This window comes from Daktulosphaira vitifoliae, unplaced genomic scaffold, assembly GCF_025091365.1.
Source record: "Daktulosphaira vitifoliae isolate Bord-2020 unplaced genomic scaffold, ASM2509136v1 Scaffold_2, whole genome shotgun sequence".
Taxonomy (NCBI): domain Eukaryota; kingdom Metazoa; phylum Arthropoda; class Insecta; order Hemiptera; family Phylloxeridae; genus Daktulosphaira; species Daktulosphaira vitifoliae.
Genome location: NW_026099573.1, coordinates 21847366 through 21862483, shown reverse-complemented (window position 1 = coordinate 21862483; position 15118 = coordinate 21847366). Strand labels below are relative to the sequence as shown.

Here is a 15118-nt window from a genome sequence, read left to right as displayed (position 1 = left end):
CACGACTCCCTACTGATTTTAGTTCAGGGATTGCTTTACGCTTAAAATAGATTACTACAGCTCGCTGTATAAATGTACTGCACAAAATAAGTCGTCTTTTCAATGGGTCTACGGTTAGAACTGTATGAGTATTATTGTTTTACATTTGTACGCGTCATGTAACAATTTTTGTTATCCTTGAATTATGCTGATAATTAAATTTAACTCTAGATTTTTTACTTGGCTATTGGATCACGGATTTTGCAGTTATTATAATTGAAAAAAAAAGTCAAAGAAATATCAAGGAAAAAAAACTTTATGTAATATTATGAAAACGTTAAATTACCACTTGTCATGTGTTGAGCATTTAGGGAGCACCGGCGGATCGATAGACATCGATAAGTCGTGGGATGTAACAAGGGTTGAGGGTAATTAATCTAAGGGGATGTCTGTGCGATTTTTGTATGTGTACGATTGCAAAGGATTTAAGTGTCTAGAGGATTTAAAAGGACCGGGCATGATGACTCATTAATTCTGCGGTTGTCAGCGGTGTACGCGTATGCTGCAGCGTTTTGGAGTTATATAGTTGTAAAGCAGAAACAGTGCCGGTTAAGAGTATGATCAGTAGACGGTAGTTTTCGTAGTAGCAGCGGCAGTAGTAGTATACACAGCAAATCTAGTGTTTAGTAAATGGCCAACAAATGACTGGCAATTTTTCGCATGCAATTCGTCTAGAGCTTTGGCCTTCATACTAGACTTGGCAAAGTCTCGGCTGTAACGGCATCGATTTCACTTGTATATATTGTAATAGGAAACCTCAATGTTTGCAGATGCGTTTTCTTCCACCAACAGGAATGCGGGTTTTTCCGTTACAAGTTTGCATATTTCTGAAAACAACTACTTACATTTTTGCAATTGGCATAAACTTATTAAAATTGATCACAACTGTAGCAAACATGTCCATTACTTTCGTTTTGTACATCTGTGTAGTTATTTTACATGATGTGTCTTCTTAATTCTTTTGAACTTTCCATATTAAAGCAATACGAGTAGTTGGTGAAACTTATGAGATTGTTTCGTCAAACACGGAATGGGGCGAGTATTATGGTATGTGCATTTAACATGTAAGCGAAACACAAACTCAATGGAGAAAAAGTCATGATAAAGCAGTAAAAACTATAAAAAGGCAAAACTCTACGACGATTTAACGATGAATTTATAAGCATTTCTCCACACCAAAATTGAGGTACTCAAAAAAAAATAATAATCGAAAAAAAAAACCCAAACATTGCGATAAATTAAATTTAACTGGAAGCAAAAACAAAAACCAGGGATACGTCGTCTCGAGCATAAGTTTTGCATTAATAAATCAAAACTAAAAAAAAATTATATTTAATTTTGGGATGGGGGTAAAAAACAATGAGCAACGGCTTGTCTGGCGGGTATTATTGTGAAACGTCGAAACCGCTTTGGTATAGTCTGTGCAGGCTTTTTGGACGGATAACCGTGTTTCGGCAGAGGACAAGAACATATAAGCTTACTGAGAGAATAAAAGGGTCAAAACAACAACGACGGTGCCGATTTAACGTGTTCGGGCGCGGTTCACAACTTTTCCGACCCGTTTCTAACTACTAAATATTTTTGCAGTCATATAATAATTATGATTTGTACTTGGTGGTAGTATCCTCTCTCTTCGGAAATCGGGTGTCCCTATTGTTCCTTTATGGGTCGAAGTGGTACATATACATTCCTACTGTTTGCATGGACGAATGGGCTTCGGTGTGTATACTCGTCAGTTACACTGAAAAAACCAAAGCCGAACTTTTAATGTTGAACACATTAGTACAAGTGATTAAAAAATGCTCATCTTTTGAAATATCTAACAATCATATTCCGTTCTAAGGACAATAGATTAAGGTAATTATTCAATGATCTAAGCTGTGGTAAAATATATTATCTACATCATCATAGTTTTATCTCATTGTATTTTTCTAAGATTATATTTCATATAAGAGTTTGAATTGTTTTTTAAAATTAAATCATTTAAATCTATGAATCTATCATACACGTACAAAACTGGATAGTTATTATTTTCACTCCGGTTATAATCATATGTAATGCGCGTAAATTTTCATCTAGAAATTGCGGAGTGTTGATTTTATGTATTTTCATTGGGTTAAAACAACTGCTGTTTTTATCGTTAATGCGATTAACGACTATCTCATTTTGAGAATATCGGTTGTAGTTAAACTTGGATTCAATTTAATCTAAATCCATAAAACTATAACCCAAAAGACTTGATTTTTTTGTTTTTAACATTTTTTTTGAAATGTATCAAAATAATGTATTGAAATCAACAGTCCAGTGTGGTGGTTGTCGTAAATTCAAAAATACTCAACTGGACCCGTAACTAACATTATTGTTAGCAGTTTAAACAACTTCAATATTTTGTTGTGTGTAGATGGTTAATTGTAGTGGGATTTATGAGAGAGAAATTTAAGGAAATTAATTGGTATCAGTTTTTATAAGAACATTCATGGCGAATTAAATTAAATTAATGCAATATAATGTTTTAACATTGTTCGCATAACTTCGACACTTGTACACAATATTAATATAGTCACATAGAACGCAAAGATAGAACGTTCCTCCGAAGATTTATGACTGGGGTACCTCCTATACTATGTCTGCGCAGCGTTTGTCGGAAATGCTTCTGGACACTCCTTTGCAATCGTCCCTTTACTTGTAACTCAATATCACCATTCAATTAATTAATTATTTACGACTCGAGCGATAAATGATAATAACATATACACATATTCGTAACGTTTTAAATCAATCAGTATCATTAAAACTTTATTTTTTACTTAGTAAATATAGTAACAGCACTAAATATTTTTTTTCGTTTATTTTGTTTAATAAATAGTATAAATACAGCGAAACTTTTGTATTACAATGTACACAGTTTTTAAATTACTAGCAAACCGTCACTGTGTTGACAACTGGAAAAATTATATGAATTACGTGAGGCTACCGGCTAAACACAACAATAGATTCAATTTGAAATGCTCACATTGTTTTCATTTCGTGCCGGTATAGATACTTCGAATCAATTTAATAATTTTATTGTTCTTGTGTCTTTATACTTGCTACTTAAAAAACATTATGTGTTTTCTGAAAAGTATATTAATTAAGTATTGTTTAATTTATTGACATGTTAATTAAAAATTCGTATATATTTGATAATTAATTATTTAACGATGATAAATTATGCGAGTTAGATAATGTCTTACATTGGATTACTTTTTTTTTCTATATTTGTAAAATTATAAAGTCGTAGCTTATTATTGTAATTAGTATAAATACACTATGCAAAATTATTTTATTTAGTATTCTTTGACTATTTAATGAATTGTATTGTATTCATTAAGTGCTTTTAGTCGACGATCTTATTTAAATATTTTAAAAGTATTGATAGGAAAAATAAATAATTTATTTTTACAAGTGCGAAAATATTAATTTGTACGTTCCATCGCGCTATTAAGTGTTTACAATTAATGGGTATTTTAGATGTTCTACATTAATGTATTTTTTATGGTAATACATTACAGATGTATTTGTTAAAAATTAAACTCTTAGAAATTTTGTTCTGCGGTTGGTTGAAACCTATGTAAATCTTGTCCGGAAATCCACAATAAAAATAAATAAGGAAAAGCAAAAAAAGAAAAAGGAAGATTACGACGTTTTATCCTTTAATTCGAGTTAGCACAGTGCCCCTCTCAAAGCTTATACACACTGAGTTATATGATGATGCGCGCTCCTTTAGATCTTATCTGCTTAAGAAAATGCATCGACAAGAGCCCTTGATAGAAGATAGGGGTGGGTGTGAAGAGTAGAAAAGGGCTAAGGAAAAAAGAGAGGCAATCGCATTAATACGCCAAGTACAAACTACTATTTATTACTCTGGGCTCGACCGAGAATGAGACTGCATATTATAAAAATCGTCTGCACCCATCCCTCCAGTTGTTTATTGCTCTCTGATACGGGTTGTTTTTGAAAAAAAATTATGCAAATGGAATGTATAACCACTTTTAGATGACGCTATATGGTGCCGCGGACTACACATACCCCAATGTGCAAAGACACACCATATCCACTCCGATTTGCCTATTAAATACGTAGTTTTAGTGTAAGGTCATACACACCTTCTCCCTACTTGTTATTATTTTTAGTTCCCATCCCTAACACAATCAAAACAAAGCCTATTCAGTGTTGTTTTCTATCCCCTTTTGTTTTTTTATAATTGTATTTGTACGTAAATTGCGTTTATTGTGCTTTTCAGCTTTTTGTTGGCACTCTCTAAAACAGTTAAGTTAATTAATTCCTCACTTTAACTTAAAAAATTATAATAATTCAATCATAATTTACTTTAACTAATCAATTATTCATAAAAATCAAAATCGAAAAATTCCAAAAGAGATTTCATTCTATTATCTGTCAATAATATTATCAATGAATAGTTGACATTTTAATATAGGCGAATCTTTATTGTACAGTTCAAAATAATTAACTAATAGTAGTTTCATCGAGATGTGTTATAACATTCATTCGAAGCTCTTATTTCAAGTTTATACTAATGATTAAAAAGTCTGACAGTGGTTTCATAAAGATACTAAAATAAAAAAAAAAAATTTCTAATCATATTTAAGAAGTTCAAACGCATAAAACCCCTTTTTGAGTGTTTGGTTTCGTATCCAACACGAAGTTGATATTATCGTTGAAATTGTTCTAATTCTCCTTATCTTTTTAAATAATCAGTCATTCTTTATCGACTTAATAAAGTTTTAAAAAAGTGATGGACAACCATTGCGACTAAACGATTTATTTGATTTACCGATATTCAATCTCGAAACGATGGTAATGTTATCTGACTAAAAAGTGACAATGACAGTAACTCGGATTTGTGTGAGAGTTCGCGTGAACATTTCACGTTATATGGCGAGTAAAAGCGTACCAGAATGATAGGGAGGGTCCGCCAAGAGTACAGGGCATTCTTCGGGGGAGATGGTGTCCACGAGGTAGGTATCATGTTACGCGTATAGTATAGGTAGTGCCTCTACATGGGCTATAATACATAGCTGAACGGGTATATATAACTCCCATGTTTTATAGAAATATACGACAGTGCCGGGGGAATGTGGGTGTCCCTCCGCTGCTAGTGTAGTGTTGTGTCTCTTCGCGTATACACAATATGCGATAATAATGTCTTTTTTCTTTTAATTTCTATTTATTTTTTAATCGAGTAGGAGAAACAAGGTTGTCGACCTTATACTCCATGCGCATGACGGTTATGCAAGTTTTTAGCCGTTCAGAGTGACTCCGCACTGACGGATAAGCCTCTTTTGGATCTATAAATAGCCAACGATGTAGTAGTATGCAATGAGCGGAGACGGTACTGCTTAGCTCGCGTTTTAGCTAAGTCGAACCCAGAAGCCGGCCGTGTCAGTGAGAGTGTGTACCGATTTTGCCTACTGGCTGCATCTGTGCATGTGTTCGTCACGGTTCAAAAATATCCCAACTCGGTTTATTGTTGATCTCGACCGCGGACAATCCAAACCGTGGAAATCGGTATGGTTATACTCTTTGGTCGGCTTATGACCTCCCACTGGGCCGCAAAAAATAAAGAGTTCATAGAGCGATATGAACAGTCGGGAACGAAATTACTGCGCTGCATAAAAATGTATTTACATTGTCTTAACTGTAGTTTATTTTATTGAACGCGTCTGATACACAGAAAAGAGTAATATTTATTTGCCTCGTTGAATTCACGTTGCACGCGCGACCAGAAAGTCCGCAAATCGGTTTGTCAATCGTTCAAACAGGTTATTGTAGAACTCGCGTGCATTGGCAAATTAGCCATTGAAATTCAAGTATCTCATCGGACAAAAAAAAATCATAATAGTTCTCTTTGGACAACGATATTCACAGCGTTTATTTGAAATTTATTTTTTCTACGTTTTTTATTAAATTAAATATCATTTTAGATAAATGATTAATCAATCGTTCGTATATTTTACTGACATTTGTCTTTGAAATTATGATGCATGGTTAAATCTTTTAATTTTAGAAATCGGTAATGATTATAACATGAAGTTAATGAGAGTTAATTTTCAACTGTTAGACATTTCTAAGAAAAATTAAATACGAAATATTAGATACGATTTGAACAGTATAAAAAAATTTAAATAATTATTTTTTATGAAAATATTTAAAAAACCTAGTTTTATCGTTTTTACAATTACTCGTTTCATTAATTTAACGACAGTCAGAAATATTTGGGATTGTATGATATGTGATTGAATTCAAGTTTAACGTGTTTTTTCCTCGAAAAGTCGTTATCATTAGTCATAAGTTCTCTTGTTGTACGCAAACTCGGATGTCATTGTTGTTTGAATGGTTTTATGGAGTTGTAAAATAAATATTACACTTGTATTTGAATGCATTATTATAATAGGTTATTTAATAGTCGAGCACATAATCATACATCACACGATCCGATTAAGATTTCTTCTGGGATAAAAAAATAAATAACAAAATAAGATGATAGATAACTTATACGGCACAGAAGAAGATAAACGATATGGTATGTGTGTATTATGAGGATGGGTCGTAATAACGCTTCAGATATGATACTATTGCGGCTGTATTACATGTAATATATTATTGGCCGACCATTTAATTTTGAGGTCAAATGACGCTGATATCATGTAATTTACATACACAAAGTAAGCTCAGTGTTCCACGGGGGATAACGGAAACGTTCTTTCTGCCTTAGTAAAGTACTCGAGATCTTCAATATATCGAAGAGTCCAATTCGATAAAGTAATGATGCAATACTAAAAATTCCGCTTAAAATTAAAAAAAATAATAATTACAATTTCGTCGTAATGTATCTCTAAATATTATCTATAGATATTATATTCGTAATATAAATGGATCTGCTTGAAGTCTTTTAAATTTTTTTCTCTTATGTCATATGCGTTAAAAATCATGTCATCTATCTAATCTTATTTTTATTGATTTATTTTTTGTTTTCATAATGAGCGTTATTTAAATTCGCCATTTTTTCCCTCGGAGATACAAATAATATTTATTGTGACGTGAGGTCACTATAATTTCTCATCAGCGTGAGCATGCCCGTGTAATATGTAAATGGAAATTATCCGTTTGAATTATTTTATATATACACATGAAGTGCAAACGTATACATCGCGTACAGTGTAAGTCTAAAACAACCGACTTAATATTTCCAACACATGTGGGATATACAAATTAAATATATTCAAATGCACAGCACATGTAAGCGGTTGTCGTTTCTTTATTATATTTTATTTTTTCCTCTGTGATTTTTCTACTAGCATGTGCGCGCGTTCGCTTTGTGCTCTAGACCACAGGATCTCCAGACCAACAGGAGTGTGCACTTGTATAATAATAACAATTGAACGAATTAAATTTGAATAATTACTACGATTGCTTTGTTTAACTTGTTGTGATAAAAAATAGGAGTAAGAAGCATACGTCAAACGTTTCCGGTGTCCTAAATCGAACGATGACATACTGACATCTCTGTTATTGAACGATAGGCCCCGACAATTTGTCTTTTTCGACAACTGCCGCGTAAAATACTACTTTTGATTTGCAGATGTCCGTTCTGTCTACAATAAATTATGTCCATACGCGAATGGAGAATCTCAATTGTATCAACGTTAGTATCATTAATTACGACCAGATTTTTTATCGATCTGGTATCTGATCGTGGTCTTTTCAAGCGTACACACACAATGCTATTTTTATTACATGTCAATATTGTGAAGATTATGCATGCAAATGAAGATGGGTTATTTTTAACATTAACAATATTATTTTACCTGTAAAGTCATCAAATATATATATATGTATATAAGTATAACGGTGCAAAAAATACTTTTTTTCGCTTGGCTTAGGCTTTGACTGATACGTTAGAAATTGTTTGTGTTTTCAGTATATGGAAATATTCTCGATGTCCTATTGACTAGATATAGACTGTGTATATTGAATTGCCAGTTTATATTAATTAAATTGTTCTCATACCATCCCGAGTTATTTAAAACTGTTCATTTATTGATTGTATATTATTATAGTTTTAATTGCCTATTAAATTACACATTTCTTAAGTTTCTTTCGTCATATTTTATAAAAGGATAAATCTGAAGAGTAAATGGTTTTTAATAAAAGATTTTAACAAAACAATTTTGGCATTAACGTGATATTTTTAAATCGACCTAGTCAACTGTATTGTTTTCATTATTCTTGCCAGATGGCTTCGCTGGACTGTTGTGGTTTAACGGTAGTGAATAGTTGATTGTTTAATCAATATTTTACATCAACATAATTATATCAAATGTTTTAAAGTAGTAGGTATAGAGAAGATATGATACTACACGTTTGTTTTAAAAAATGTGAAATCTCCTGTAAAATGTAGTTGCTGTTTAAGAGACGGACAAGTACTGCTCATACCTGTGAATACGTACAGTGAATCTTTCTTGAAATTTTATTGAAAATACAGCGTTGTTATTTTTCAGAATTACTAATAGTACTGCATAAGATCTCTAAGTAGGAAATCAAACAAGTATACAAATAAGTAGGAACCAACTGTTTGTTGATAGCTGTCGTTCAGTTTCAAATACTTTGTTCGTTCATGACGTGTAGTACACCTTTTTGTGGGTGTTCGACGTTCAGACTGCATTTGTACACTTGTAGACTGTATACCAACGTAGGTATCATGCCAATTGCATAAGAACTGTTGGCCAACGGGGTCACGGCGACTGCGGTAGTGCGTTTGGCAGCCCCCGACGGTGTCGCTGGCACCAGAGGAGGATATCGTTGAAATCCCTACTAACCCAGTGCGAATTGGCAGCTTATGATCCACGTGGTCTCTCTATAGTACCGTAAAATATCCAAGTGTTGATATTGGAGCAAACCTGCTTATGTATTTCGTGTTTTGCATAAGAATCACTTTTTATGTAAATTTAATGTTTGGCTTTTTTATTATTCCAGGATGAGTTCCATCCATTTATCGAGGCTCTGTTGCCCAATGTAAAAGCTTTTTCGTACACATGGTTCAACTTGCAAGCGGCCAAACGCAAGTATTTCAAAAAACATGAAAAACGGATGTCGCTGGAAGAGGAGAGACGCTGCAAGGAGGAGCTTATGGTAAGTGCCTACACTCGAGTTGATAGAATTAAATACTTTTAGTTGACTCGCATGCGATGCGACACCGACTTCATAATGGTCATAGTTTATCTGCGGGTGGTATAATGTGGCAGTAGAGGTATAGGAACAAAAAATTAAGAATTACTTCAATAAAATACTCTTGGATAATGTGCGAGTATAAAGTAAAAATTATTAATATAAACAACTCGTATGTTTTATGCACGCGTTCTTTTCAAATGTTGACCGTCCAACGATGGTGGTCGACCAGTTCAAGGTCATAATATACAAGTATTATGTTATTTGCTTTAGCTTGGCATTATATAATAAAAATAATTTTATAAATTGTCGCTGTTTACTTGGCTGATAGTCATCTTCAGACAGATTTGACAGTTATGCCTATCTAATGTTTTTTTTACAAAATGTTAATTGTTATGTGATTAAAAATTTGTCATTCACGTTCAATAATTCAATTGTTACTTACTATAATAACAACATTATATTATTGATTGTTATCAATATCAACATCGTTTTTTCTATGTGTGGGATGTATTTAAAAAACATCTGAAGCTAATGTCCAGTTAAAATAAAAAAAATTTTTTTAGATCGAATGTTGAATTAATTTAAATAGCTAAAAAGAATACATTTCGAGTGTGTTAATTCAGTATTTCGCAGTCATTTTTCAAATGAGTTTTCTTGCTACTTGAAGTATCGTTTTCAATTTGTACATTCCTTAAAAAAACGTACGAATATACTGAATGGTATTTGTTTATTCTCATGTGGTTTGCGCGATATTCATCTTCAGACCCGTCCAACGGTATTCTAGTGAGCAATACTAGTATTACTATTGTCAAATGATTAATTGACCTCCCGCAGTTACGCCATGGTCCACGCATGATAAAGTTTCAAAACAATTCTGGATTTGACAGAGATTGAAATTGTTTAGAATAAGTAAGCAAATGTCAGACAAGTCTAGTCAAAGACCATAAACAAGGAATACGCCGTTGTTCCTTTTTAGAGACCATACACAAAAAATTATTTTTCAACAGATATAACAGCTCTTAATATAATAAATATACGAATAACCTACTCGATTTAGCTAAGCTTACCTAAGTCCAACAGTAAATACTGAACATTGTATTTAGTTAATATTATTACTAGGAATCATATGCATTTATACATATTTTTAAGTTATTCTCAATAAACCATCTGCCTGTGCAAATCTTTATTAATTGACTTGAAAACTTAGTATTGTGCTGTTACAGAGGTTATAATAAGGGAGGGGCATTAGAGAGGTTTATCCACTTAAAACGATAAATATTTCTAAACTACTATAAATCCTACGATAAAGTTGCATAAATTTGGGACCTTTCAACAAGGCTTAAACAAAATTGCATATAATTGCGGGACATAATCATTACTTATAACTTGCTTTGCCTAAAATTATTTTTCACTCGATATACTTTGAAACTTTCTGCTGTTATTAAATAAATAAAATGTATTAATTAAAACTAGCTAAGCTTCAATTGATTTTCATAGCCTCAGGTTATTGTAGTCCTCAAAATTTGTTTAGCTCCTATACATTTTAAATTTACTACTATACTGTTCGTCCCAATGTTTTTAATGATTTCCCTCCTCAAGAGATTTTGTTTTAAATTTAATTTCTGTATATTTATACTCCCTTCAATATTTATTTATGTAACTGTTGGATTTATTAAAATAAAATATAAAGGTAAACTTTAACGATAAATTCTATTTAATTATTTGTTTGATTAAGTATATAATGATTGTACAATAAATCATTTTGTCAGTAAATTGTTCGCTATTGATCATATGTTTAGAACTGCTTTACAATGTCTCTTAAAGTAATTTTATTTTTAAAACTCTACTTAAATTTGCATTTGTTGTATTATACTCTTACATTTACCTTATGTTATATTACTACGATTCTATTTCGATAAATAAACCTCTTCATAAACTATAATCATCGTTTGGGTTTGTGCGATATATACTTAATCAGTTATTTTTTTATACGTTATTGAAATGTAACCCGTTCACCTCTAACGTTTTTGTTTTCTTGCCGAGTGTCAACCAAGTAAATAATACGTTGTACGAATAAAGTTATTACAACAGTAAAAATAAACAAATGCACCTAACTAAGACTTAACATAATTTTAATAAAAACTTTATGAGATATCAAATTTTTTTTTGTACTTTTAACTGCTAACAATCACATAAAACAACTAACTAAAAACAATTGTTTAAAAGGTTGACTTAATTACAGTAAAATATGCAGACACTTAAGTATATAGGAAACAAGTCAAATTTATAAATAAAATTTTCAAGTTTATTTTCAGCTTTGAATTTTTGTATCGTAGTAGAATTTATTTGATATTTGTCTCGTAAAAACGATTTATATATACTTTTGAAGTTGTTAATGTTGACAACTGTAATCACTGGCTGCAAAAAGAGTAAATACTAATGTATTATTTAAATTTATTTCTGTACTTTAAAGAGGACGAATTACTCATTTTATCAAGAGCCACATTTTCTTATGAAATTTGAAATACATGGTAAATTTATTTCTTATTTTAATATTCTAAAACAATTGATTTTGAAAATATATGTTGTAATCGATTACAATTAAAAATATGTGTAATTATAATTATAGATTTTTAAGGAAGTAGTGATTTTTTGGAGCGCATACTTTGCGTAATTCCAAAACAAAAGGTCGCAATACATAAAAAAAATTAACAGAAGCATAGAATTTAACAACAGAATACTGAAATATTTAAAATATTGTAAAAATTAAGTTCGAAATGCAATTTTCTGTCATATCTTGGAGGAAACATTTGTTTTAATAACTTTTTCGTACTTATTGTTGTATTTCAATACATTTTGAGATGACCTTAAAATCGAATATGTTGTGTCAGTAGCCAGACGTGCGTCATCAACTGGCCCTGCAGGGTCTGTGTATAAAATTATTCTTACCATCATCTAAACGCGTGCGCTCCACATAGAATAATGATGCGGTCGGCTGCTGCTGCTGGGGCCTAAAAATACTACAAACTTACCGCACCGCTACCATTTGAAACGTCTTCTAAAAACACACAAGAGTCTAATGTTACCGTTCTGCGCACAAAACTATTAAACATAAATCGTAAATTTGTGATCACGGTTCTTATATTATTACACATTTTAATTATTCCGTTGGTGTTTCATTAGGTATGGACTGTTCGCTTCTTATTAGCTATTAAGTTGTGACTTAACTGTTGGTCGTTAAATTTAAAAGTTTTCAAAAATAGACCAACCTAAAAATAGTTACATTTTTTTGTCAACTTAATATGTTTAGTAAACATATAATAAGAAAATAAATTAAAAATCATATTGTAAAAATACGTTTTTAAACATTTTATTTATAATAAAAAATTTATAAATGCAGGAAACCACACCCGGGTCACGTCTAAAGCGCATTATCGTCATATCTTGGTGTAAGCTGAAAGAAGAAAAATACCCATTTCGTTTACATTACGTTACTATGCGGTGACTTTACAATAAAATACCAAGTGTTTTTCGGCACGTGTCTAAGATTTTAACCATTTATATTGTCCAATATATTAAAATGACACATTTTATTTTTTTACTCTAGAATAAATTTGATTAAGATAGTAATAACCATTTAAGTACACTGCATTAATTTTCAACTAAAAACCACCAACTTAACAACTTTAATATGTTACCGATATTGACCAAAAACATATAAGTGGTCCAGTGCACTCGTGTAAAGGTAAATTTTTAAACACTTACGTCACCTTTTTGTGTTTATTTCTACTAAGTACCTGAAATTTGTATTTACGTTGTAACTAATATTCGTCATAAATAAACTGCAGTGAAAAAGAATTATGATAGATTAACTATAATTATTGATCATTACTTCTCGCTAGCATTATGATTAGAGCTGTCAAAATAATAACTGAAAATCAATTACTATTGTAGAGTTAGAATAATTATCACTATTTAACAGTATCTGTGCAAGAAATTACTTGTGAGATAGTCCATTTAAAGCTAATGTTATGCTGATAGGTCACTATCATTAAAAACTCGACCAATTAAAGAAAATTGTGCGCGTTATAAAAACGTTATGAATAATAGGAAGTAAATGAGTTGTTGATTAAATGAAAAAAATCCATGACCTATGGTAGTAAAGCGTTTGCACTATAGTGCACTTATGCCATGGGCGACTTTCCAAGGTCTTCTATGGTGCTAGCTTTAGTATATTGATAAATTTTTTTTATGCAGTAACCAACTGTAATTTTTATTACGTCAACAATGCCGTCGCAATGCGCTTCTTATAATGTGATGTTCCATTTGATACAGTTTAGTTGTTCGCAGTCTTAGAATTCAATTCGCATTGACCCTTATATTTAACCTCTTGGATATAGCAAGTAAAGTATCACGGGGCTGCACCGTCGTGAAAAATACTGATTAAAGCCACGAATGTGTTACGCCCCATCAAATCATTCCAATAAATTGATTAAGTAAAGCAAACCCACAATTGTTTTCTATCAATCTTTAACTCCAGTGAATTTTTTGTATTTCTATTATAAAGAAAGTAAAAGTGATACAGCTGTATAATCTGCGAGGCTTGTTGTAAATATTAATAAATTGTCAAATTAAAATATAAACACCAAAGTGTTATTTAAATATCTACTAAGTGGTTTACGCGTTTAGGAAAATATAATAAATGACGTATCGGTACAAACTTACCCTAACTGCATTCTGAGTGCAGCGAGTTTACTATTATTTATGTGTGTTAAAAACGTTGTTATTCTCTCTCACCGTTTTCGGTTGATGTATATACTTTGCGGACAAAATATGGTTACACTTAGTACCATGGCGTCATAAAAGCCAAAAACGTGAAAGCGCAACTAATTATGGCCGTTGTCGGAGGGTCAAGGATTGACAAAAAAATAATAACATAACAATAAAAGAACACTGTGTTTTTATATGTGCGTTTTCGTATGTTTTAACAGTGGAAAATAACCGTTTTGACGGCGGGGACCAAAAAGGGGTTGAAGGGCAGAGGGTATAGTGGATTGACTCAAAGGCGCCTGTGAACAGCTTGTCTGCTCGACGTCTCTAGGAAACCTCTGGCCGAAATTGTTGTCATTGTCGCGGTGGCGGAGAAACGGAAGAAATATGCCGATGCCGCTACACATCCGCTACCACCCCTAAAAATCTCTCAGACTTGTCTCGTTTTTCTTATTTATAAGCTTACCCATTCGAGTTGTTAATCTTCTCTTACCAAACGTTATTTATCTTGGTTAAGTTGTATACTATCTAAGTTATGCACAACAAACGTATATGTTCGATTAAAAAACATTAAATTTTAATCATAATACGATATACAATATAATATATTATATATCATATTCGTATAACCATATAATAGGCCATTCAAATAAAATAGTTAAAAAAATTGAGTATTTGAAAAATTATGACTAAATTTCAATTTCTATTATACAACCAACTAAAACATGATTGGCGGATTGTATTATCTGAAGCTTATAAATCGTTACATTAAGTTTATTAAAAAACAAATTATTATTATCTAATTAGAATCGTTATCGTTATTAAATTAAAAATATGTTGCATTAAATATTATTCAGAAAAACTTTTTTAACAAAGTTATTTCGTTAGATAAATGGAAATTCTACTTATTACATTATGGAAAACTTTCAACAATGACTTTATAGGTTTCTTTTTAAATTTCACTTTTTGTAGTATACTCTATTATCTTTATGTATATTTTTAACTTTTGTAGTAATTCAAAATATAATAAAAAGGGAGAGGGATGGATGATCCAAAGGTTTTGTTGTTAATTGCGTTA

At 31.5% G+C, this 15118-nt stretch overlaps 1 protein-coding gene across 13 annotated transcripts in view; it reads left to right on the top strand.

The window, feature by feature from the left end:
* Window positions 1–15118, top strand: part of LOC126899969 (nuclear factor 1 X-type) — a 74354-nt gene that overhangs the window by 11393 nt on the left and 47843 nt on the right. For all 13 annotated transcript variants that reach the window (XR_007702761.1, XM_050675280.1, XM_050675276.1 and 10 more), the window contains exon 2: window positions 9076–9231. Coding sequence is in view for 12 of the 13 variants with exons in the window: in XM_050675280.1 (XP_050531237.1) it covers window positions 9076–9231 (156 nt within the window). In the remaining variant the exon portion in view is untranslated. The remainder of the gene's footprint in view (window positions 1–9075; window positions 9232–15118) is intronic.